General features: G+C 40.8%; 1 protein-coding gene across 2 annotated transcripts in view; it reads right to left on the bottom strand.

Annotated features, from left to right (window-relative positions):
* The window catches only part of SLC23A2 (solute carrier family 23 member 2), a 99,633-nt gene that overhangs the window by 29,023 nt on the left and 43,188 nt on the right, over positions 1 to 27,422 (bottom strand). For both annotated transcript variants that reach the window (XM_026657756.2, XM_024197208.3), the window contains 3 exons: positions 22,759 to 22,857; positions 12,098 to 12,214; positions 8,476 to 8,633 (listed from right to left, as the gene is read on the bottom strand). In XM_026657756.2, coding sequence (XP_026513541.1) covers positions 8,476 to 8,633; positions 12,098 to 12,214; positions 22,759 to 22,857 — 374 coding nt within the window. The remainder of the gene's footprint in view (positions 1 to 8,475; positions 8,634 to 12,097; positions 12,215 to 22,758; positions 22,858 to 27,422) is intronic.

The raw sequence follows: 27,422 nt of genomic DNA, 5'->3' as shown, positions 1-27,422 counted from the left end.
GGCTGAGGGCTGCTGAAGGGGACTCCTTCGCACACTGTCCAAGGGTCGAGCCACCATTGAAGAGACTCGAGCACCTGCCCCGGCACCGTGACCACTGAATTCAGGCTGTCGTGTCCTGGGTGATAGGCCAAAGTGAGCCAAGCTTGGAGTGGTCTGAGCCTCAGCCTGGCGTGCCAGGTCACATAAGTGCAGGCTGCCATGTGCCCGAGGAGACTCAGGCATCCCCTTGCTGTAGTGGTCAGATATTGCCTGAGGCCTTGAATGATGTCCGTCATGGCTTGGAATCGGGACTCTGGCAAAAGTGCTCTTGCCTGAACCGAGTCCAACACCGCCCCGATGAATCTATTCTTTGGGTCGGTGACAAGCTTGACTTGTTCAAGCTGAGGAGGAGACCCAGTCTCTCGAATGCGGATCTGACCAATCAGACTTGAGACTCCACCTGCCTGCTGGTGCGGCCCCTGAGCAGCCAATCGTGGAGGTAGAGGTATACCTGCACCTGTCTCTGATGGAGGAAAGCGGCCACAACCGACATGCACTTGGTGAACACTCAGGGGGCTGTTGAGAGGCCGAATGGAAGGACCATAAATTGATCATGTTTGTGGTCGACCATGAACCGTAGGAATCGTCTGTGTGCAGGCCAAATAGCTATATGGAAACACGCGTCTTTCATATCGAGGGCAATGTACCAGTCTCCCGGATCCAGAGAAGGGATAATTGTGTCCAGGGAGACCATGCGGAACTTCAACTTTACTATGAACTTGTTGAGTCCTCGCCGATCTAGAATGGGTCTGAGACCCTCCTTGGCCTTGGGGATTAGGAAGTATCGGGAATAGAATCCCTTGCCCCTGAGGAACCTCCTCCAGTGCTCCCATGGCAAGAAGCACCCGCACCTCCTGGATAAGGAGCTGCTCGTGAGAAGGGTCCCCGAAGAGGGACAGGGAAGGGGGGTGGGAGGGAGAGTAGGAGCAGAATTGGAGAGAATATTCCACTTCTACCATACGGAGAACCCAGCGGTCCGAAGTTATTTGTGAGCAAGCACGGTAGAAGTGGGACAGACGATTCAAGAAAGATGGGGAAGGATCTCCTGAGCCTTTTGGTCTCCAGAGGCCTCCTGTCCCACCTCTCTGTCAGGGTGTGACATTATTGATATAATCTGGGACCATATAGAACATGGCTGCAACCAAAGTCCTGTAGTGGCACCAAATCTTGTAAAAAGGGGGTCAAATGAGGTGTCTAAGACAAGGTTATGGTTTGCTGGTTATGATTATGCTGTCTATATGTGTGTATCAATTTTGTAGTTGAAGTTGTGAATATTGGCTCTATACTGCCTGTATTTCAAACTTATGCTATGCTTCTGGGAGACATCCAAGACAAGTTGGAGTTAGCTCTGCCTAGCCTGCTTGATGGCCCATTAAGGACCATCAGCTATATAACTGACCCATGGAGAGAAGGCATGGGTCAGTTGTATACGCCTTGTAACTCAGCAAAGTATGCAGGAACTTGCCCATGTGACTCCAGACTCCATTATGCTGTAATTTTCCACAATGAGAACAAAGAGGTGTTCTTATACCTGGAAAAAGACTATAAAAGGCTGATGCCTCGACTCCATCTTGTCTTCAATCCTGCTTCATACCTCTGGAGGAACTTTGCTACAAACTGAAGCTCTGAACAAAGGACTGATGACCCATCCCAGCTGGGGATGTACTCCAGAGACTTGATTTTGAACCTGCAGTTTATTTCATCACTGCTACAAGCCTGAACCAAGAACTTTGCCATTACTGTATGTAATTGATTCCATTTAACCAATTCTAACTCTTATCTATAGCTTTTTCCTTCTATAAATAAACCTTTAGATTTTAGATTCTAAAGGACTGGCAACAGCGTGATTTGTGGGTAAGATCTGATTTATATATTGACCTGGATCTGGGGCTTGGTCCTTTGGGATCGAGAGAACCTTTTTTCTTTTACTGGGATATTGGTTTTCATAACCATTTGTCCCCATAATGAGTGGCACTGGTGGTGATACTGGGAAACTGTGCAGACCATGGCTCTACCCCCACCTCAGGCCTTCCAAGTCCGAAGACGGGGCCCGAGACCATGATGGCCAGGGTGGTGCCAAGCGGAGCTGGACTGGGGAGCGGTGCCACAAGGTTGGAGAATGGTGCCAGGAACGAGGATCGGCATTGCTGGGGAGCGGCGCCACAACTCTGAGCGGTGCAGCAACTCCACCGGCGGTGCTGAGGGATGAAGCATCACCGGTTTGCCTCAAGACAGTGCCACATGTTTCAGTACTGGAGGTTTGGCTCGAAGGACCAGGGACCGCGGTGCTGTCATGGCGATGAGGTCCCTCGCGGCCTCAAAAGGTGTCTGGGGTGAATGGCAATTTCACCTCCTCAATGACCTGACTCAACGGTGCCGGCTCCAAAGTCTTCAGCCCTGGCTGCTCCTCCCATTGGCCGGCTCCAAACGGGTGGGTCTCTGAGTCGGAGATCTACTCCTCCCCTGCTTCCGGTGCCGTTTCTGCGCCGGGGAATGGGACCGGTGCCGGATTGATCCCGCTGGTTTCGGCGCTGGGGAACAGCGGTGCCGTGGGTCTCTCCCAGAATCCTTCTGCGGTGCTGCTTCTACCTCTTCCACTGGGACACTGCACATCAATGAGCTCGGTGCCTGGTCTTGCCACGCCAATGTAGGTTGCGGTGTAAGGAGCTGCTTGAGGCGAAAGTCTTGCTCTTTTTTTGTTTCAGGGCAAAACCCTTTACAAATCCTGCACTTGCCCGCTTGGTGTGCTTCCCCTAGACACTTTAAGCAAGCGTCATGGGGGTCGCCCATTGGCATGGGCTTGTTGCAGGACTTGCAGGGTTTGAACCCTTGGGATTTAGGCATACCCCGAGTCCCAACGGGGAACACGGTTGGGGTGAAGAGGAAAACCTCCCACTCCCAACAGCTATCTGCTGTAACAACCGAAAACACTAAAACTAAACTTAACGAGGCTAGGAATTACTGTGAACTAAACTAAACTGAAAGATAGGGAAAATGAGGAGAGCTTGCTAAGCAAGTCACCGCAGTTCCAATGACCGTCACTGGCGGCAAGAAGGAACTGAGGAGCGCCGGGTTGGCAGGGTCATATATTGAGCGTCATGAAGACGCCACTCCAGGGGGCTCCACAGCCGATCCAACGGGTGCTGCTAGGGGGAAAACATTCCAACGACTGTGCTCGCAGAGCGTACACATCTAATTGGAATCGATATGAGCAATCACTCTAAGAAGAATATCAATTCACAACAAACTTGCAAAAAGCAAGATGCTAATTTAGAGTTTAAGTCTAACAGCAAGCCTATTCTGCTACAAGACATTTACATAGAGCAAGGTTTAACTAAACTACTTAACAGGCAGAGGCTGCAGTATGCTCAGTCAACTACTCACATGCTCAAAGTTACACAAGTGCTTAAGCACTTTCCTGAATCAGGGTCAGTATGAATATAGGACATATCAACTACCTCTAAACAAATGCAGCATCCTTTCCTTGGCTCTCCTATGCAAATACAATTAACTGCAAGCACCCTTTCTTGTCCCAGCATATAAACAATGACTAAAACACCTCCCTTCTGATAAGAGCAAAGTCCACTCCCAAACTGAAGTCTCTCATGTCCCACGGGGGCTGAGAAAGCAGCTTGCCAGCCTGCAAAGCGTATTAAGTTGGGTAAATCGGCAGAATCCATAGTAAATGGTTTTACTACCCACCGTAAAAAGGCACAAGAATTCTGCTACATAATTAAGCAATGAATGCTCCAAAGAGCTTCTGACTGAATTCGCCTCATTCCAATTGCTAGAATAAACTCAAATTCAGCTTACAATAAAAGTAAAACTGGAAAGGATCTAAAACAAAGCGAACGGCTCGACTTTAGCAATGCTATTTCCACAGTGGCTTTATCTCTGTGTTTAAGCCTGGATGAGTTTGGGGGAAAAAAACCATTAGGAGATGGTGATTATCTTAACGGTGAGGAGTTATTCCAAATGCAAACTGACTATTTTTTTTTTAAGCATTGAATACAAAAGACACTGACTGTAAAGTTGTTTGATTAGTGCCCCTGCATTTTTCTCCTCTCTCCAGCCATTCTCCTTTCTTCTAAGACACAGGAAGTTGTGTTTATGGCTGTAGGATCAATTAATACTCTTTTTGTTAATATAGTGATTTCCCGTACAAAGCTACATTTTCCAGTAGTTTAAAACCAGGGCAGTGGTTTTCAAACTTTTTGTATTGGTGACCCCTTTCACACAGCAAGCCTCTGAGTGTGACACGCTTATAAATTAAAAACAGGGGGGAATATAATTTAAAGGGGGCTCAGGGATGTCAGCCCCACAGAGCTGACAGCTCATGACCCCAATGTAACCACCTTGTGACCCCAGTTTGAGAATCCCTGAACTAGGGGTCGCATACTTTGTAGCTTGTGTAGGCTGAGCTCATTGCACTCACAAGGGGCTCCAGGCATCCTTCCCTTCTCTCCTCCTCCTCCCCCGCCCCCCCCAGCTCCCTATGTGCCACTCTTCCCTCCCCCTCTATTGCAGGGACTCCCTCCTCTCTGCCATGGGGTCTGTGCCCCCCCCCACACTTCTCCCATACCAGCATCTCCCATTCTCCCTCCCCACACCAGTAGCTTTCCCACTTCCCCCATGTCATCTATTCCCCTCCATCACATTTTGGCCACTGATTCTTATAACACACTGAAATTTTGAAATTGATCAGGTACAGCATTCAAAAGTGATTGTGCTACCTGCATACAGACAGAGAAATGCCACTGAGGGGAGCATAAGGCCTCCACAAGCTCTGCTAAAAAATTCACTCTGAGTTGAACATTGTTTCTAAACTACTTTTTTCAACTCAGTCACAATTAGGGTGACCAGATGTCCCGATTTTATAGGGACAGTCCCAATTTTGGGGGCTCTCTGTTATATAGGCACCTATTACCCCCCCACCCCCGTCCCGATTTTTTACACTTGCTATCCGGTCACCCCAGTCACAATGGACTTTTTGTCAAGGCTAAAATGGCTGGTCTTTTATAAGGATATGATCAAGGGACTCCAGTGGTTATTACATTTCATTCTTCTCAAGAGAAAACAAATTCACTCTTCTCAGATAAATACATGGTAATTTGTCAGCAATATACAATGAAGTGACGATACATGGAAACATCACTCAACAAAAATCAGAAGAAAACCTAGTACAATCTCACCTTTTGTTTTAAGTAACAATTATATATCTTAGTGGAATTGTACTACAATCTTGATAAACTGAAGCTATGCCCTAAAAATACGCTATAAACAGTAATGCATCACAAGCCTAAGATCACACAAAAGTGCAAAGTGGATACATTACCCAAGCCCATATAAACATACGGTCGGGATGCAATTTCAAGGGCACCTCTGAATTTCCTAGTGGTAAAGGTTTTGACACTAGCACTATTGAAGACAGATTCTGAGTAATTAAAATGTTGTTTTGAAACATTCTAACTAACATAAATGCATTGCATAGATGTAACAATGCTTAGATACTACAGAGACATAATTCAGCAAACCTAAAATATGGATCGAGGTACATATTTATCTCTCAGATCATAATAGTTCCTTTGTATTAATCTAAAAGGCTGGCAAAGAGCTATGCTTTGGTAAATAGCGTGAATTCCTAAAATTAGTATGGATACCAGACTAACCACAATGGCTCCAGGTAACTGGCTACATCCATCTCTAAGGGCTTTTAACCAGTGAAATTTGACCTTTCTGAAACCATAATGGCTTTATTTGTTTAAACATTTCTCAGTTCACAGGCTTGCCAATAAACCTTGTAAGAATCTCATTTCAAGTGTAGTTCGTGTCTGCAGGTCCCAACCAAATATAAAACAATATCACATGCTAACAGTTACAAAATGTTCAGCCGCTAATTCTCCTCACAAACAAGGCAGTGGAATAGGTCTGAGAGGTGATGGAGCAAGTCTTCAGTGGTCTAAGAAATGAAGATGACTTTTTAATCTAAAAAAGACTTTAAGAACTGACCATAACTTCCGATTTCCGTGACTACTCCTTGACCCTATACGTGAAGGCCAGTATAAGATGCAAGATAAGGAGGTAAAAAGTAATGTGTTAAAGGTAACAAGCATTTGAAGTAAGCAGCAACATAATCAAATATAGCTGTTCAATTTAAATGTGATGAGATTGAAGACAATGAGAGGCCTGGCCCATGCTTCTCTGCTACCCTCTCCCCCTTTATAAATGTATAGCTAAATATCTAGGAATAAGTGTATTTGAGCATTAAGCCAACTCTCTTAACTTCAAATGAGTATAAACAGGAAGGACAAACCGAATAGGAAAGAATACTGTCTCATATATGTGAGGGACAGAGAATTTTGTTGCAAGGAAAACATGGTCTTGGGAAAAAGCAAATGCTTTTCTCTCCTTTCCGACAATTCCACCCAGACAAACATCCCTTCCTATTTCTCAAGTAAACATATGATGAAAGAAATATCAAAGCAGCTTTACAACTCTTAGAAAAGCTGAGGGTAAGAAAAGGACAAAGAATCTTTTCTGAAGAGGTAGAAGGAAGGTGAGATGGCAGATCAGACTTTCTCCAGACTATTGAAAACAAAAAACAAACACCACAAGGACTTTGACTCAGGAAGCCTGAATTGCCTGAAGAGGTTTTTGGATTTTTTCCCTTTGGCTGATCTGCATTAACAATCCTAAATGATTTGTTTAACGGGTTTGCCCTTTTTTCCCTGCTGAGTGATCTCCTCCACCCAAAGAGTCTGTTTCTTGGGTAAATGTTTTTAATTGGGACTATGTTGTCCATTTTTCATTGAAAGTCTAAGACTTCATCTTATATCATTTTTATGATGAATTAAGTGACACTTTAACAGTAATGCTTGGACATGATAATACAATGAGTATCTTTCTTCTGGTCTTATTTTTCTTTCTTGATTCTATTCAAGATGCAGAAACAACCTTGTGGGTTTTATCCATCCCTTGACCCGGACAAATAATGGATGACCAAGGGTTTAAGTAAATGTTTAGTTAAAATCTCTCTGCAGTATTCCAAGTATAATGATAACTACTTTTTTATTTTTATTTTAACTTCACTGTTGTTAGAACGTACTACGTTTTGGCAATAACATATTATTTTAAAAATCTGGCAATATTTAGACCAGTCTCAGATATGTCATCGTATTAAAATAGCACTTCCAGAAACTGTGGAGTGAAAGATACAGGAACCCCAAGCAAGCTAATCTAACGCTTATGTTCCTTGACAGCTTGTGGTAAAGTGATACTGGCACCTCTGCGCAGCTAAGAAAGAAGACCTTTATTTCCCACCCATTCCCACAGAAGGAATTTACAAGGAAACATATGCAAAGGGTGTGTTATTGGCAGAAACAGTAAGATCAGGGATAAGAAGTTGCCCTTCCCTTTTCTTAATGTCTATTATATTATCTACCTTAGTTACGTAAAAGTGATTCAAAAGTATAAAGGTTTTGGCAGAACAGAGAGAGATTCCTCTATATCAGCATTTTATCCTTAAGCATGATTAACTACACAGATCACTTTCTTTCACTGAAATACACCTGCACCCGGAAGCATCAGAGTCGTACATTAGCTTCTTCAAGTATCTGACTCCAGAGATCCTACTATTTCAACATACTTTGACAATCACCTTTCTGAAACTGTCACAGCACAATACTACAGAAGCAGCAGCAGATGTTACTGTGTCCATACACCAAAACTTCAACTGGTTACCTTTTGGCAAGTAGTACAATGACAGTATTCTAAGCAGTCACTCTTTAAAGTGGGCTAAATAATTTTTTCCCTATGTTCATTCATCTTGTTTCTCCTCATTACTTCCCCGCTCCTCTACTCTTTTATTCTGCTCATGTCTTCTTTCATTCGAAACAGCTTCCCAGTTATCCAAAATGTAGTGCTGGTCTACATTAGAAAATTAGATCAACCCAGCTATATTGCTCTGGGGTGTGAAAAATCCACATCTCTGAGTGATGTAGCAAAGATGACCTAACCCCCAAGCACGTCTATAACAGTGCTACATCGATGGAATAATTCTTCCGTTGATCTAGCTACAGCCTCTTGGGGAGGTGGATTTACTACAGCGACAGGAGAATCCTTCCAGTCACAGTAATAAGTGAGTATAGTAAGTTTACACTGAAGCGCTACAGTAGCATAGCTGGAGCTGTAATGTTTTAAGTGTAGACATAGCCTTATTCTTTTACTTCATATCCATTTTTTTTGTGAAACCTTCCAAAATTAGGATCAGACAACCCTATTCCCGAGCAATCTTGAGTTTGAACTGTTATTCTGTATTTCACATTCATCCTCTGAAATACCCTATGCACTTCTTGGATATCCTGTACATTTAAAGAGATGTGTACCCCACCATCAGTATCTCAACAATAAAGAATGAAGTATGAGTTTTGATCTCACCTGCATCCAAAAGTTGTTTGTAACAAAGTAGTGATCCCCACACAGAAGAAAATGGTCCCAATCAGTTGGCTGGTAGCCCACTGGTCAAATCCAACACACATGGCATCAGCTAGCAAAAAAGGTACTGCTATAGTTCCACTAAAACATGTCAGGTAGTGCTGTGAACACAAAGAATGAACAGCTTGTTAATACTAATAATCACACATACAAGAACCTCAGAGATGCACTATTTTTCCTTTACACTCAGTTTATTTATTTCTTTAAATTAACCACCAATCCTCTCATTGTTTTCTGGTTCCAAATATTTTAATTCCTAGTGTTTTTTACTTTCCATGTTTAGCTACTTTTAGCCAGCTACTAATGACTTCTACTTATAGATGATAAATTAGGCTATTTACATAGCTAAATGGTTCCTGTTCTTATTCTTGATGAGTAGGTATCTAGGTAACCATGCTGAAGCAGCTTCCAACTTACAGAAGCAGAAAAATAGCTCCCTCCATTTTGAAACACACAAAATCACAGGGTTAGAAGGGACCGCAAGGGTCATCTAGTCTACACCCCTGCCAAGATGCAGGATTTGTTGTGTCTAAACCATCTAAGACAAATGACTATCCAGCCTCCTTTTGAAAACCTCTAGTGAAGAAGTTTCCACAACCTCCTGAGGCAGTCTGTTCCATTGTCCTACTATTCTTACATTTAGGAAGTTTTCCCTGTCATTTAATCTAAATCCACTATGCTGTAGTTTGAACCCACTGTCTTGTCCCACTGCCTCTGTGGCAAGAGAGAACAATTCTTCTCTATCTTTTTTATGGCAGCCTTTTAAGCAGACATGCCAAATCCGCAAAGAAACTGCAGAAATTGGGCTTGTTTTTGGCTTAACTGGCTTGTGAGTTGCTTGTTGGCTAGTTTCTGGCTTGTAGCTTGTTGCTTTTTTTTTTTTTTTTTTTTTTTGGATCAGCTCCTGGCAAGCAGGGGCAAGGGGGGTAGAGAGTCGGGGGTGCACAGCGGGCCCACCACAGTCCCACGCTGCATACCGGGGGGATCTAGTCACATAGAATGTTGGGGTTCTTAGGGATTGATTGGCTTGTTTTTGCCTTGTTTTGAAATGGGATTAGCTTGATTTGTGGCTTATTGTGAAGGTCGGGGTGCTTATTTACAGCGTGAAAGTTGGCAACTGTGCTTTTAAGTATTTGAAGATAGCTGTCATGTCCCCCTCTTAGTCTCCTCTTTTCCAAACTAAACATATCCGGTTCCTTCAGCCTTTGCTTATATGGCTTGCATTCCAGCACTTTGATCATCTTTGTGGCTCACCACTGGATCCTTTTCAGTTTCTCTGCATCCTTTCTATACACTGGTGACCAAAATTGGACACAGTCCTCCAGCTGAGACCTAACCAGCGCCAAATAGAGCAGCACTATCACTTTCCATGACTTGCGTGCTATGCCTCTGTTAATGCAACCTAAAATTACATTTGCTTTTTTTGTAACAGCATCGCATTGCTGACTCATGTTGAGGTTGTGATCCACCACAACTCCCAGATCCTTCTGAGCAGTGCTGCTCCCAAGCCAGTTATCCCTCATTCTGTATTTGTACATTTGGTTTTTCTTCCATAAGTGTAGCACCTTACATTTGTCTTTGTTGATTTTCATTTTGGTGCCTATAGCCCAGTACTCAAATTTATCAAGATCTTTCTGAATTTTAGCTCTATCCGCCAAGTGTTTGCAACCCCCTCCCCACACACACACACAGCTGTGTGTTATCTGCAAATTTGATTGGTACGCTCTCTATTCCTACATCCAGGTCATTAATAAAGGTGTTAAACAACATCAGACCCAGAACAGATCCCCGTGGAACCCCACTTGAGACCTCCCTCTAATCCCACATCATTCCATTAATAGTTACTCTTAGTTTGCGGTTGTTTAACCAATTGCATATCCACTGAATGGTAGTTCTGCTGAGCCTGCATTTCTCCAGCAGAAATATCAGAATGTCATGTGGGACTGTGTTAAAAGCCTTGCTGAAGTCCAGGTATATTATGTCCACTGCATTCCTCCTATCCACCAAATTAATTCACGTGAGGATCACATGAAAGACTGTCTGATTAGACATGAATTTAAATAGTACTTCAGTATGAAAAACTATATAGGGGATAAGTTCTGGAATGTTAGAGACTAGCCAAATCATGGATTTATTCTGCTCCAATCCAAGTAGATTAAAAAAATTATTAAAAAGCTGCATGTTCAACTATGTAAGAAAAAGAAAATTCCTGCAGTACTGGCTGATGAATAACTGCAGGAATAAAAATAAGCCACTTTGGATTTCTAAGGAGTCATTTGTTTGAGGATCTCAAAGTATTTTTACAAATACTAATGAAGTCTCAACACTCCTTTGGGGTAATTTTATTACCCTTTTTAGAGAGGGGGAGAGAGATGAAAGGACTTGCCCACATTCACAGCAAAACTGCGACTAGAATCCAGCTGTCTTGGCTGTCCATTAAGTTCTACTATGGCCATGTCTATGCTACAGACTTCTGCCGGCATTACTAAGTTGGTCAAGGATGCAAAGAGTGAGATTCATGACCAACATAACTGTTTTGGCAGAAGTCTGTAGTTTAGACAGAGATATACCAGCAAAACTGTGCTTTTACCACTAGAGCTTGTTTCATTCGTGGGGGGCGCTTTTATTACACCAGTACAAAGCACAGCCTTGCCGGTCTAGTTGTGCCCACACTAGGAGCACTTTGCCGGTATAGTACACTGGTATTCCTATACCCATAAAGCACTCCTAGTGTAGACATAGTCTAATTCTCTAACTAACACAAAGTACAAACAAATGCCTGAAAAGTACAAGGAACTCAGCAGGCGGGGGGGGAGGGAGGGGTGTTCATAATTAACCAGCTTTCCAGCCAGTGGATGCTGCCATCTTGGTGCTAGTCATTCCCAGAACTAACCCTACTAAAAGCAGTACCTCCAAGAAAGATCAGAACATTAACACAGCATCTCTCGCACCTTCCATCCCCCTATATTATCCTCACATGAATTCATGAGTGACAAGTTGTTACTGAATTTTAATTTTTAGTTAAATTATGGAACACGTGTTAGGTAGCAGCCCAAATGGCTATTTGTGAAGTGAGTCTCCAGTAATTCCTGAAATGCAACAGCTAGCAAGCAACATTATAGCTCTTTGTCAATATGTGAATTCTAGTGAGGTGGTAGAAAAGGGAAGGAGACATTTTGCAGGAAGGCTATCTTGCCATGATAGGCTTTTTTGCAAAAATCTAGGAATGCTGGAGAAGAAAATTAATACAGATATGAATGTAGGGGAGCATAACAACAAATAGATAGGACTTTTATAAGCTTCCAGCTGTTTTAAGACTCCCCGGTAGTACTTTCTATCCACTCTGCTTCATTCACAATACACAACTCTGTTGCCAGAGTGGGCTTCCAGCCCCCCAACCACTTCAATAAGTAATCAAATGGACTCAAAGCAGAAGGCAAGTCACCAACATTGTTGAATATCTGTATCACGTACCACTATGTACTATATAAAAATGCTGAACATTTTCTTAAAGATTATAAACCAAAAAATGGATTTCTTCAGAAATATGCGTTTTGAAATGTACCTGTAACCCCAAGAATATGCAGAGGTACCAGGGAGGAACATCCTCAATTGTGTAAATCATGTCAGCTCTCTGCGCATCTAAACTTCCACTGCTGTCCAGTGTCTCTGCCAGAGAACTCTGTTAAATTAAAAGAGGAAAAGCCAACAGCAGTTTAATATTACAGAAGAATAACTGAATTTGGAATGTTAGACTTTTAAGGTACTCTTGAAGAGGACGGGGTTCTATTATTCCAAAGCAACATCAGTGCATATTAAAGCTTAAACCTTTGAGATGATCAACCGCTATCCCCAACTCTAACTACTGAGTGTGAATAAAAAGATTCTCTTTCATAACCCATCCCCTGCCTATTCAGACAAACAAAAGCATAATCCTCCATTTGTGATATAACCACTTTGGCAGCAGATTATGCCAAAATAAACGGGGATTATCATGACTGATTGGTTTACACAAAAAAGGAGAATGAGGAAAAAAAGAGTAAGTAGTAGAACATTCAACAATGGATATTTCAAAAGTAAAATGGCAATCCTTGCATCAGAGATCTAAACTGAGGGCAAGAACATTTCAAACTATTATGACTGCATTCTAAGATGGCCTCTTACTTCTTTTAGTCATGTTCAATCATTTTTAGCAACATAGCAAACGCTATGGGGTTGTTGCTTGTTGCCGCACACTGAAGCATGTAGAAAAAAACGTTGATATAGCTACATTAAGTAATCCAGAGCATCTTTAATACAGACAAACTGAGTTACTCTGGAATTACCAAGTGTAAATGAGATCTGAATTTGGCCTCTACACATTAATACATCCTAATTAGGAGAGAGCATGCTAGAAAAGCAGGTACATGTATGGTAGTACCTTCCAGCCTCCCTAGATAGTCTGCAATAATTTCAGAATCATTATCGTATTTTCTACAGTAAAATATTTTAAATACAATTTTAATGGCTTCATTTCAAAACTGGGGAATTAAAACGGAGATCAAAATACCTACATGTCTTTTAGTGCCAAGCACATTTGAGCAGGAGGGAGGATTTGATTTTACCATTTTAAACCCTGAATGATAACTTATATAACTACTGTTCTGGTCTAATCCACACTCAGAACAAATTCACATGAAGAAGCCTTACGCAAAACTGATAACTTTCCCAGACTCCCCTTCCCTTTCATTGAGATAAATCCACGTAGAATTCTTACATGATCCCAATTTAGTTTATTATCCAAAGCGTCATGGAAATCAACTGACCCATGACATTTCTTTTTCACACTGCACTGATTTTGTTAGCAAAACAAATACAACTGCCTGGGCTACATATCCATACTCAGATAAGTTACATATAGGGCTGGGGAAGAATGGGGACATTGAGATTTTTCCTGTGTGGAGTACAGCGATATTCATATCCTAGAAGCCTACTCAAAATGTTAAATTCAGTGTTTTGTTGAAGGAATGATTGAAATGAGAGGGATAGCTCCTAAATGATCACTGAGAGGAAGCTGTTCAGCGTGGCTCCCATCTGGCAGACCAGCAGCAGCACTAAGGGTATGCTTTTACCAAAGGATAACTAAAAACAGAGTGGGGAAAAATCAATTTATTTTTATGAGAGTAAATTAGGTGAGGTTAACCATGGGCAGGAGATACATAGCACTGACCTCACCTAGCCACTTTCATGGTAGACACTAAGTGCCTTCTGCCTCCACTCAGGATTATACAGCAAGCTAACTAAAGCATGTTTGATATCTTGCTTTGTGTCAGTGAAGACGAAGCTGAGTGAAGAGCATCAGTGGGGAAAGGAAAGCTGCCCCCGGGGGGGAAAAAAAAAAAAAAAGAGAGAGAGAAAGGGAGATGCAGAAGTTAGTGAAAATGTTGGGAGACCCGATGGCACCTTTATGTGACATGGGGACTTTTCCTATTCATTAGGTTGCACAGCTGGACACCAGAAAAGCCCAATCTAAAGAGGGCTTAGGACAAATTGAGACTGTGACAGTCTGTTGGAAAAGAAGAGCCCTCTCCCGGGAAGTTAAGTATACGCCAAGAGAAATTTCTGTGATGGTTTCAGTCTCGTTGCAATAAAGTTCTGCTCAACTTCTTAAGAGTGTTTTTGTGCCTGTATACATTTCTCCTCATCCTTCCTTTTGCTCTGAGATTAGTATATGTACTTGCTGAGGATTTTGTTTATAATAGGGGATTTTGTATTTTAATTAATTTTTTGGCTAAGTCATCAACATACTGACTAAAAAGGGTCAAGAAGGAAACACCGCCACCCTGTTAAATAAAAGCTAAGCCTAATACCCATAGAGAGAAATTGTTTCCTTGTGAACAATGCCAAAGTTGTTTTGGTGAAGCCATCCATCTAGAAGCACAAATTAAACACGATGGACAGTTGCCCTACACTCCTGAAGGCAAAATTATCATTTGCCCCCTTATCCAACAGAACACCTCAATATACTGTGCGTCATGGGTAACTTTCCAAGGTCAAGTCCTTCCAAAGACTAACTGAGTGGCCTGACCTTGACAAGTTGCCTATGACATAGTGGGCTGAAGTGACATTTTTGACTTCACACATGTTCAGAATGCCTCAACATTAGGTACTAGATTTCATGCAAAGTCCCGGCCATAATCTGGGCAAGCTGATGTGCCTTCATTGGTCCTTGCCCTTTGGCCTCTTCTCTTGGTCTGCAGCTATGCTGAGGAGCTTCCAATAACTTCCCACAGCTGCATTAGCCCCATACTACCCTGAAACACTCCCCACTGTTCTTCACAACACAGGTGAAATTGCACCAGCTCTACAGTGATGGTGGGAAATTTTCAAAGAAAGCTTAGTCACAGCCTGGAGATAAAAGCGTTATTTATTGGCCCACGGTCCGACCTGGCCATTATTTATTATTATTGGCGTTATTTATTGGCCCACCCAAACACAAGTTTACAACACACCCATCTACAACAAAAGAGATTAAAAGCCTGAAAATATATTTAGAAATAGAAAATATTCAAACAAACACATCCAGCAGCTCTGAGCCCAGCAGTCTGTCAGCAACACACCAACCACAGTCTGGCTTCCACCAGCCTCAGATCCTATACTTGCAGGATAACCCCATCACACTCCTAGGCCTGTATTTTTTCAAAAAATTGTGTCTGCACTGTCCAGCCCTTAGGGTGTGACCTGCATGCTGGAAGGCTGTTTGTGAGCGGCCCAGGTTGGGAGCTACATCATCAAAACATTGTGAGGCACCCAAAGTTGCAGGGCAAGTGGTGACACAACCCCTCACTGGTCTGGATTGCACCCTGGAATGTGACATGAGGTATTTGATGGGAGTGAGCGTGTGACCAAGTTAGTGGATTTGTGTGGACGAGCGTGATGGAATAGACTGGAAAATAAACAGGTTACTGAAAGAATTTTTTGTGGGGCTGGAGAAGTGAGACATATATAGATATGTATAGAGAAAAACCACACAGAGTAAGGGAACAAAGGAAAAGGGAAATAATGGAAGCAAAGGGAGAAAGACACCAAAAATAACTGACAGACTTGCACCATGATCTAATAAAGGGGAAAAAATAAAGAAGTGGAGAGAAGCCAGAAGTGAAAGATGATAAAAGTGTAAGAGACATAATTCAAGATACATTTTTAAAAGTGTTATATGATGAGCTAACTGACAACACTTTACAATAAAATCAATTATGCAATAAGCAGTGCACAAGTGTTTATTTCTTTAAATTGGAGCCATAGGGCAGTGCAGCTATTTTCACTCCGACTAGCAGGCCTAATATTGGGACTAACAGGTGCCAGGTAATTTAGCATTCATTGTCTACAGACTTATACATGTTAGTGTGCATATTTACTCGCCAAAGATTATACAAATTTTAGTTATCTTCACTTTGAACTTTTTTCTTTAAGCCTTGTTTGGTCTTTGATGAGTGATATTTTATGAGAAATAGAATAACAAAAAAAGAAACATGATTGATACCTTGTTGTTAAGGGTGATTGATAAACAGAAGAGATATGTTTACATAAAGGAAATTACAGTGTCAACCATTATCTCCCACACTAGATGGCTAATGGATAAAGCCCTCTCCTTTCACCTCTACCAAGTACCTAAATCAAGCAGAGCTGATAAGTTCACTATCTATATAGGGCAAATTATATTATGCACTATTTACAATCTTGTTCACGTACAGTTTAAAAAAGAGAGACAGAAAAAGAAGTACCCAGAACTGAGTACTTAGTGTGTTGAAGCAATGAATGGATGTTTTTCTTCAGTGTAACGTAATCTGAGTTACACTGGCATGTAGCTGGCTAAATTGTCCTAGAACTAGATGAGGAGTTAAGGAGTTAACAAGAAATCAGTAGAGAACAGATAAAAATACAATTTAGGCTGAAAAATTAGTCAGCAAATGCATGCTTTCAAATCTGAAGACCAATATACTACGGTGATTTTACCATAATAAATTTTGCATATTAAAGAGTCTTTATCAGATTATTGCTACCACATGCAAGCTTTGCCTTGATGTGACCCAATCCCCGTGGTGCAATACTAGCATCAGATAAAATTTACAACTCACCAGTTGCCAAAGTTAATCTTTGCAGTACCATAATGAAAACTGGAGTTTTGCCAGTTAAAATATTATATTAGAAACAGAGAAATAATCTTTATGCCTCTCTGAGTAAGCTTAGTGTTCGCAGTTGGACTCTGGAATGAAAAGTTTTCTGCATCTAGACAAGTTGATATATTGTGGACTTTGTTTCAGATATTTATCTAATGTTCTTGTTAAACAAAATATAATCCAAAATGATGCTGGTATATTATTAGCCTTCCAAAGTTATAGCTAAAAACCTTTTAGATAGTCAAGGAACTAACCAAATATTAATAAAGAAAAGAATCTATGCAGCTCTTCCCAAAATCTCAATTATGTCCTATGATTTAACAAACACCTTTCCATAAAGTATGTGATTTTAGTATTAGTATTAGTATGGAAAAGAGGAGACTAAGGGGAGATATGATGGAGGTATATAAAATCATGAGTGATGTGGAGAAAGTAGATAAGGAAAAGTTATTTACTTATTCCCATAATACAAGAACTAGGGGCCACCAAATGAAATTAATGGGCAGCAGGTTTAAAACAAATAAAAGGAAGTTCTTCTTCACACAGCGCACAGTCAACCTGTGGAACTCCTTGCCTGAGGAGGTTGTGAAGGCTAGGACTATAACAGCGTTTAAAAGAGAATTGGATAAATTCACGGAGGTTAAGTCCATTAATGGTTATTAGCCAGGATGGGTAAGGAATGGAGTCCCTAGCCTCTGTTTGTCAGAGGGTGGAGATGGATGGCAGGAGAGAGATAACTTGATCATTACCTGTTAGGTTCACTCCCTCTGGGGTACCTGGCATTGGCCACTGTCAGTAGACAGGATACTGGGCTAGATGGACCTTTGGTCTGACCCAGTACGGCCATTCTTATGTTAGTATTAGACAGATCATTTCAAAGCAAAACACACTGACAAATTAAGACTGTGATGCCTGTTTTAACATTGCCTATTTTTAGTCTAAATTTTAAAGATGAATAGCAGAACTGGATTCTAAAGATCTCTATAAAAACCTAATATAAATATATGATTATAACTAAAGCTACCTTCAAGTCAGATATTTTTAACAGTCATTTTTAAAAAGTTCTGGTAATTTGGTCACCAGATCAATAACTATTCCATATAGTTTCACTTGAAACATTTCAGGCTACAGAGTCTACATTACAAAAGGGAAGGTTATAAGAACATAAGAAAGGACATACTGGGTCAGACCAATAGTCCAACGAGGCCAATATCCTGTCTTTTGACAGTGGCCAGTGCCAGATGCTTCAGAGAGAATGATCAGAACATGGCAATTATTGAGTGATCTATCCCCCATCATTCAGTCCCAGCTTCTGACAATCAAAGGTCTAATGGCATTTGGGGTTCAAGCCCCAAACAAGATTTTCCTTGAAGAAGTTCTCCAGTCCTTGGCGTATTAACACTCAGCACAAAGATGTCACTTATATGGCTTAACACCAACAGTACTAGGGGAAATACATTAATCAAGATTTCTTTAGTTTCACAAAATCTGTAAAAGTCAACGTTTGTTTCAATATAGAAAGCCCACTTGTTTAACAGGAATACAACACGACTGAAGAGTAATCCCATAATGACTACTGACACTTATAGTTCTATTTATCAGCATGAATAAGGCTGATGGAATAGATTAAAACCCTCCCCTACTCCACCCTCTAGGATTAAGAAATCCTTAATTCTTTCAAGTAGCCCTGCGGGCAGATTTAAGGAGAGATTTTCAAAGGCACAAAAGGCAGTTACGCACTCAACTCTCACTTAAACTCCCCTTTGTGCCTTTGAAAATCTCCCCTGTAAACAGTGAATCAGTTTCAAGGGATGAGATGTGACAACCTACAGATAACTTTGTGTAGTCCTTTTCGTTAAAGAAGGAAAAAGACATAGCTCATGTTTGCCACCACCTAATCTATTATGTTTTTACTGTAACAGAGCAAGCAGCTTCCTGCACTATCCGATTCAAGGCTTTTTGTGAGATATTTTCCACCAGTCAAAAAACGAAAGATCTATTTCATCCCTATTAGAAATACATATTTCTCAAAAGGAAAATCGGACGATAAAGATGCCAGATTAGAAAATCTGCAAAGACTGTGAATAAGTAAAATGTGCACAAAGACTGACAAAAGCAGTGCATGGGTCGCCACCAAACTGTCTCTTTGAAGCTGACTTCAAAATTCAAGGACCCAATCCAGAGAGGTGCTGAAATCAGAAGGAGTTGGAACAGCAGAGCAACTCTTATAAAGGTCAAGTGTGAGGAAAAAAAATAAAAAACCACAACTTACTTCTTGCACCAAAAAGGTGCTGTGTCTAGTAGTGGCTATTTTGTCAGATTTTTTTAAAGTTGATTAAAACGAGCCCCAACCTGAACCAGGCCCCAAATTCTACATGATTTTAGCAATACAAGAGTGGTGGGCTAACAGAGCAATTAGCAGAGCTTACCCAGCCTCTTGAGTTCAATGTAACCATCAACAATAAAACAAAATTGCATTGTAAAAGGTAAAGAGCTAATTTGGACAGAGGAAGAAACAGACACATCGAAGGCAGAAATGATGAACCTTTATCATTTCATGCCTGCCTGTTTTTGAAAGGTTTCAGGCATGACATGGACAAATATATGCCATGTATTTGACATAGCATGAGAGCACATTACATTTAAAAAAAAAAAAAAAAAGAAAATCTGTCCTCACCGTTCAAAAAAAATCTAAAAGCAGCCTAATGCAACAGATGGAAACCCCAACTCGCAACACACACTGACAACCCAGAACGGACGCATGTAAGTGACACTAGACTACTCCAAAGGCATCACCTCTTCTTGCTCTGACTGGTCCATTCTTGTGAGCCAGCAGGTATCTCAGAGGATCGGTCTACATGGGCAAAAAAGAGATGTGCCTTTCAATCTAATCAGCTTAATTTGACTTAAATCCCCCCTCAATGCCCATACAGGTATAGTTTATCACCTTTAAGATTGTTTGAGTCAGCTGTGTTGCGCTTGTGCTGACAATCTTAAAGGTATTAAACTATGCTTATGTGGGCACTGAAGGATTTTCAGTTTAGTTAACCTACGGCTTCCTCACCATGAGAAAGCTTAAATTAAAGGTGGGATATTAAGCAGCTTTGGGGTATGTCTACCCTGAAAAGACTAGAGCAACCCAGCTGCGCCACTGCAGTGCTTCTCTGTGGCACAGGTAATCCCCTTCGACGGGAGACAGTTGCTAGGTTTACAGAAAAATTCTTCCATCAACTTAGCACTGTCTAAACCAGGGATAAGGTCCTTATAGCTACATCTCTCAGGGGTGTGGATTTTTCACATCTTTGAGAGATGCAACTATGCCCTTAGTTAAACTGGAACAAAAGGCTGTGTGGTCACTGTGATTTGGATAAACCAAGTTGATTTCAATTTAATTTAAGTTGATTAGAAAGGTGTTAAAGCTAACCAAAATAAACTATTCTTAATCAGAAGCGTGTCAACACGGGTTTCCACTGTTTTAACTTAAACTGGTTTAACATTTAAGTTAAACTGGGGCAACATTCTTGTTTAGATAAGGCCTAACTCAGCAAAGCTAACTCAGCTAAACCACTTGTTTTTGCCCATGCAGACCGATATACAAGAATCTTACTGCCTACGCACCAGAAGAGCTAAGATTCTTTTACATTCTTGTATATTCTGCCTGTTTGCATCACTGCCCTACCCTATTAGCTCTTTTTCTATCTGTGTTATCTTGCAATGTCGATACAACCTAGATGGAGCTACTATAAGGTAGGTGCATAACTGGTTGGAAAATCATTCCCAGAGAGTAGTTATCAGTGGTTCAGAGTCATGCTGAAAGGGCATAACGAGTGGGGTCCCGCAGGGATTGGTTCTAGGTCCGGTTCTGTTCAATATCTTCATCAATGATTTAGATAATGGTATGGAGAGTACACTTATAAAGTTTGCGGACGACACCAAGCTTGGGGGAGGCAGGGGGGGTTGCAAGTGCTTTGGAAGATAGGATTAAAATTAAAAATGATCTGGACAAACTGGAGAAATGGTCTGAAGTAAATAGGATGAAATTCAATCAAGACAAATGCAAAGTATTCCACTTAGGAAAGAATAATCAGTTGCACACATACAAAATGGGAAATGACTTCCTAGGAAGGAGTACTGCAGAAAGGGATCTGGGGGTCATAGTGGATCACAAGCTAAATGAGAGTCAACAGTGTAACACTGTTGCAAAAAAAGCAAACATCATTCTGGGATGTATTAGCAGTATTGTAAGCAAGACATGAGAAGTAATTCTTCCGCTCTACTCCACTCTGATTAGGCCTCAACTGGAGTATTGTGTCCAGTTCTGGGCACCGCATTTCAAGAAAGATGTGGACAAACTGGAGAGAGTCCAGAGAAGAGCAACAAAAATGATTAAAGGTCTAGAAAACATGACCTATGAGGGAAAATTGAAAAAATTGGGTTTGTTTAGTCTGGAGAAGAGAAGACTGAGAGGGGGCATGATAACAGTTTTCAAGTACATAAAAGGTTGTTACAAGTAGGAGGGAGAAAAATTGTTCTTCTTAACCTCTGAGGATAGGACAAGCAGCAATGGGCTTAAATTGCAGCAAGGGCGGTTTAGGTTGGACATTAGGAAAAACTTCCTGTCAGGGTGGTTAAGCACTGGAATAAATTGCCTAGGGAGGCTGTGGAATCTTCATCATTGGGGATTTTTAAGAGCAGGTTGGACGAACACCTGTGAGGGATGGTCTAGATAATACTTAGTCCTGCCTTGAGTGCAGGGGACTGGACTAGATGACCTCTCGAGGTCCCTTCCAGTTCCATGATTCTACGATAAATGCTACGAAATCAAAACCAAGCTGACTGATTTAATTTTAGGCCTAGTTGCCTTAACAGAGTCTCTTTGAATAGTTAATATGCCACTACCAATATACAAGGAGAACATTTATGGGTGTATTTATGGGTTCACAATGCTTTCAGTAAAGAACAAAAAAATGCCCTCGTATTCAGAAGGATTAGAAACTTGAGTATGTGAGAAACAAGACAAAGGTCACAAAAATCACTACAGTCTTAATGCCAGAACACCTGCTGGCAGGCTTTTTTCCTGCAATTCTCGTTAATTCTGCCTTCTAAAAGGGAAGTGAGAAAGTTCTTGTTGAAAATTTCAAAGTCAGAGTGATTGAATCAATATTTAGAAACATCATTTACCTTGTTATTATGGACATTTTAAGATTAAAACTACCCATCTGATCAAAATTATAGCGTGCTACTGGGGGGATCTAAATGCATTGGAATTGGCAGGGTTTCGTTTGCAGAAAGTTAGCTTTAGAGAGAGATCTAAAAGGAATAGTTATGAGGCTGCTGTGTAGACTGATGGTGGGAGGAGGAGATCGTGCAATCTCATGACACATAGGAACTCACTGAAGGGATTTACAGAGGGGTTGAGCCTGTGGTCCTTTGTTCTTTCCTTTACGGGCTTGTCTACGCTGGCAGTTTACAGTGCTGCAACTTTCTCGCTCAGGGGTGTGAAAAAACACACCCCTGAGCGCTGCAGGTTTCAGCGCTGTAACATGCTAGTGTAGACAGTGCACCAGCGCTGGTAGTTATGCCCCTTGTAGAGGTGACTTTTTTAGAGCACTGGAGGAGCTCTCTCCCAGAGCTCTACCGCGACCACACAGCGTAGACTAGCCCTAAGTTGATATATTTTAATACTTCTAGATGTCTTCAGCAGAAGCAAGTTCGACAGAGTGTGGCAGCATATGAGGATGTGTAAAAGGCCAGATGGAGTTCAGAAATGCAAAAAAGCAGCATATTAAGAATTAAAGAAATTGTTTGTGTGCTTTAACGCCCTAACCTAATTGCTGTGTCGCTCCTTGAGCTCTATAACCAAGGACCTGACCCTGAAGTCATAAGGAAGGCAAATACCTCAGTGAACCAAGAATTGGGGCTGTAAGTCAGTGTATTTTGTGGAAGTAGAGAAGGTAGACAATGAATTTAAATTAATTAGAAAGAATGCCCATGCCCTAGGATGAAGCAAGAGTAAGTTATTTTATATTAACATGAGTTTTACAAAGTATTTAACAAAAAATTATACCTTTTCTGCTATGCCATTTTCTGTGGTATAGATTGCCATCAGCTCTGTGTCCTCTGTGTCCTGATCACCACTCGATGTCGCTCCACCACTTATGACAACCTACAAAAAATCCACATACATCGTAACTTACTGAACTACACAGCTTGTGACACCCTATTTGATGTCAACTATCTCTAAAAACCATTCTGAATAAAAAGTATGTAACAAGAAGCTCTCTCACTGTAGCTCCTTAAGAATATATTCAAGCGTTCTAGTGGCCATATTCCAGTGGTTCTTAACCAGGGGTACGTGTACCCCTGGGGATACACAGAGGTCTTCCAGCGGGTACATCAACTCATCTCGATATTTGCATAGTTTTACAACAGGCTACATAAAGAAGCACTAGCAAAGTCAGTACAAACAAAAATTTCATACAGACAATGACTTGTTTATATTGCTCTATATACTATGCACTGATTGATTTATTCCAGAATTATATGGTAAAAATGAGAAAGCAAGCAATTTGTCAGTACTAGTGTGCTGTGACATTTTTGTATTTTTTTATGTCTGATTTTGTAAGCAAGTAGTTTTTAAGTGAGGTGAAACTTGGGGGTATGCAAGCCAAATCAGATTCCGAGTCCTGAAAGGGGTACAGTAGCCTGGAAAGGCTGAGAGCCACTGCCATATTCTATAGCAGTTCATAAAGTAAAGGTCACATTTCCAGACATCTTGCTGAGAAGATTTTTTTTAAATTATATATGTATAGTCGATTAAAAGCAACACAGTATTCTTGTTTCTTTACTAAACAAGAGCATGGTTTGTGATAATGAATAACCAACTGTCTCTTTTGCTTGTGTTTTTAATGGCACTTAGATGAAAATGGGGAATTTCTGGCTTTAATCTTCACCTTGTTTCCCAAGTAAGGGAAAGGGGAAGATTTTGTCATGCTCTCAAATTCTTTCAGCGTGAGCACAGTAAAATTCTCTGGAAATTAGATGTACTTTCATTACTGAAGCATTTTAATACAACACCATGAAATCAATGTCATGAGTTTTTCTTAACTCCATACCTCTCATTTAGATTGAATATTCGACAGCGTAAAAGCAAATGCTAAGCATTTTTTAATTTGACTTTTCTAGCAGAGTACTCCCCTCTTAAGTGCCTGTAATAAATCACAAGTGTGATGCAAAGTATTTCATTCTGCTATATAATTTCTGACTTTGGAACATGAGATAAATACCAATTATCTAAATAATATGGATCACTGGTCTTTTTAATAGGCATTTAACATAAGAATATGCTTAACTGTGTATTATAATCAATTGAGATTCTGATCCTTACCACCATCTTCCTTTATATCCTGGAATACACTATACACAACATGATTTGCAGTTTTCAGTTCCACAATCAGCCTCCCATAAAAACATCCCCCCCCCCAAAAGATTGACCCAGTGCATGGGCGTGAAGTCACATCTGCAAATTAGAAAATAAATGTATTAAGGCCACAAGAGCAGTAAGCTAAAGCCATTCAGGCAGTGAATGAAGACTACAGGAGGAGGAGGAGAGAGGAACTAAGTAACACAAGGAAGTGGGAGAAAGGTAACAGCAATACTACTAGAACAGGCATAAATTGGTCTCTGCGTCACTCTTGCCATCTGTGTCAGCACCATAACATCTCGAGGAATTATAGCCCCATAATTTATTTGCTTATCTATGTACATATTTTGCAGAGAAGGGCTCCCTTTGATTGACCATGCCTCTCCCTCCACTTTCTGCTCATTTCTGAAAGACCTTCGTTTATCAGTTGATTCATTTTACATTTGTTCTTTCCTCCAGAGTAAAAGCTGATCATCTGCTACTCTATGCCTTTAGATTGCATTTAATATGGAGTAACAGCAAGTTCTCAGGTCCATTAGTATAGACAGATTTTGGGGTTCTTCTTATCCATCACGCCTTGGATACAAGACTCATCCTGAAAGCAAAAACCCATCCTTAAAAATACAGCACACGTTCAAATATGGACAGTGATTTAATACATTATTCTCTTTTTCTCTAACAATTCTGAGAACCAAGACGTTATTTTGCAAGGTATACATTTTACCTCCATTTTCTACTAGTTGTAAACCTTCACGGACAGATCAAAGGCAAAAAAACCACACAACAACAACGAAGGTGTCAATAACCTAGTGCATTCAGTTTGCTAGTTCACCTAAAAACTGCATCAGCAAGTTATTAATATCAGTTTGTGCACTGGTAAAACAGAAGTGATCCAATACCATTTTATAGCTACTTTGAACTATGAGAACTTGATGTTTTAGTTGAAAATTAACTAGGTCAGAAGTCACAAAGATCTTAACATTCACGTTAACATTTTCCACCAGTGAGCAAATATTACCGAGTACTGAAAAATCTAACCTTTCCTCTATCTAGAAATAGCAGGCATAATTCAATCAGGGATGACGAAAAAGGAGCTCTCTCACAGAGTTAAGAGGCTATCTGGCAGACAACTGAACTGTTACCAACAATGATTTGGAAGCTCATTTCTGTACCAATTCTGGGTTAGAATCCATTTGTAGTTTTTTAGAACACTTACATAAATAAAAAGAACAATTCTTTCCCATGCCTGGAAATGACCTAATTTTTAAGATATGAAGTTTATTTTAGAAAAGCTTACACACTTGAAAATAAAAGCATTTCCACTAAAAGAATGCAGCAACAGACATTTGTGCTCTGGTCAACACTCTTTTAGATACACAGAACACAACCCTCGTGTCTGTCCTCAAAACAGAGAGACAGACATACAACTCCACAAAAGTCAATGAGAGCTGATGTCTTACAAAATTTTATAAATGGTAAACAATGAAGCTGGCCATGTCTGCATTCTTGATTGCAGGACTTCAACAGACTATTTCAGGCCCTTCCGTATTTTAGAAACATTGTATATCGCAAATAAAAATAATGAGAGTCTAGCCTGTGTAAAGACTACAGGATTAGGCTCAGAGCCATCAAGAAATATAAAAAGGAAATTCCTATTCCTGCTTTCAATTAGTTATAGTCTTTTCCCTGTACGTCCTTCCACAAACCCACACACATTCGGGGGGGGGGAAAGCATGCATTTTGGGTAACAGTCAAAACATCTCACAACTCACTGAAGATCTTAAATGGTAAAAATACTGAATGAATTTCCATATGCATTCTTTTAAGCAGTGCATGTTTCCCAATACATTATTGATCTAACCATTTTTCAAAACGTTCTCTGATTTCACCTTCCCAATGAATTAGGCTGCAGTGAACATGTATGTCATGCCTATCCTCAAGTTCCTTCACTGGCTTCCAGTCAGGTTCCAACGACAGTGTACAGCTTCAGTCCTAAGCAATATTAACTGATCAAGTCCCAGGTATATTAGAGACAGAATTTTGATCTATGAGCCACCACGACAGCTACGCTTCTCTGGGACAACGAAGCTCACAAAGCCCAGAACGAAGTGCACAACATCTGGAGATAAAACATTCTCAGCTGAGGGGATCCAGCTAGCTCCCAGAGAAGATCAGGCAACTTCAGAACCTGACCTTTGAAAAATACTGCAAAAAACTTACCTCTTCAAAAAAGGACTTTTCATCACAAGACAGGCATTCAACACTGACATCCACTTCTACCCAATAAACCCCTCTTCCCCACCCTCCGGGGGGGGGGGGGAAGAGAGAGAGAGAAAGAGAGAGAGAGAGAGAGACACACACACACACACACACACACACACACACAGAGAGAGAGAGAGAGAGACAGACAGACAGACAGACAAAGGAAAATAAAACCTTAAAAACAAAACACCCCTCACCCCAAATCCTCCCATATTCAATTTCCGTGTATCTGAAATTCATAAGCAGCTGTTATACCAGCAAGGAGAAGTTTTTCACAATAGCATTTTGCACAATTCAAATTATTTATGAACTGCACTCTCATATTTGAGCCATTAGACATTATGGGGCTGCAAAAAAAACAAAATAAAACTAAAAGACATCCTTTTATTATTAACAAGGCAACTGAGATGTTACTGTTCACCAGCAAGAAATGAAACTGTACCACACAAAATAAACCACATCCCGCACAGAGTCATGTTTCCTTTCTGTCACTGAGTTACTTATTTAGAAGTGGCTGGGTCCCATGTCTGCCATAGTTTTTAGTCATGCATCAAATGGAAACATTTTGTTTTAAAAACTTTTAAGCTACAGCATGAGATTGACAAAATGAGTAATACAGCCTACTTCCTCCAACTAAAGGTCTCATCAGGGGATCACTGTGTCGAAACCAAGTTGCCAAACAAGTTCGATCAACCCAGAATACGGATTGGTCTTGTAGTGTAGCCTGGACTTATACTACAGATTTGTACTTCTACGGGACTGTAGCACAATACAAGAGTCCAGATCAGTCCTGTCTACACTGCAAAACCCATGGAAATTCTCATTGTGTTATTTTTGGGTGCGGGGGAGGGAGGGGAGAGTGTTGGGGGATGCAGAATGACTATCATATTCTAGCCAAGTGCCCAAAATTTGGTAGCTTCTACAGTGTAGTCAGGACCAAAACACATTTCACACTAAAACTACCGAGTAATTTCTATCCACCAGTCAGTCTGCTCATGGCATAGTGCTGGTGCGCTGCAGTAGAAGACAGATGAGGATTCAATTTC

This window comes from Terrapene carolina, unplaced genomic scaffold (genome assembly GCF_002925995.2).
Source record: "Terrapene carolina triunguis isolate 2854851 unplaced genomic scaffold, T_m_triunguis-2.0 Scaffold53, whole genome shotgun sequence".
NCBI classification, from domain to species: Eukaryota; Metazoa; Chordata; order Testudines; family Emydidae; genus Terrapene; species Terrapene triunguis.
This window is presented reverse-complemented; position numbering and strand designations above follow the sequence as displayed.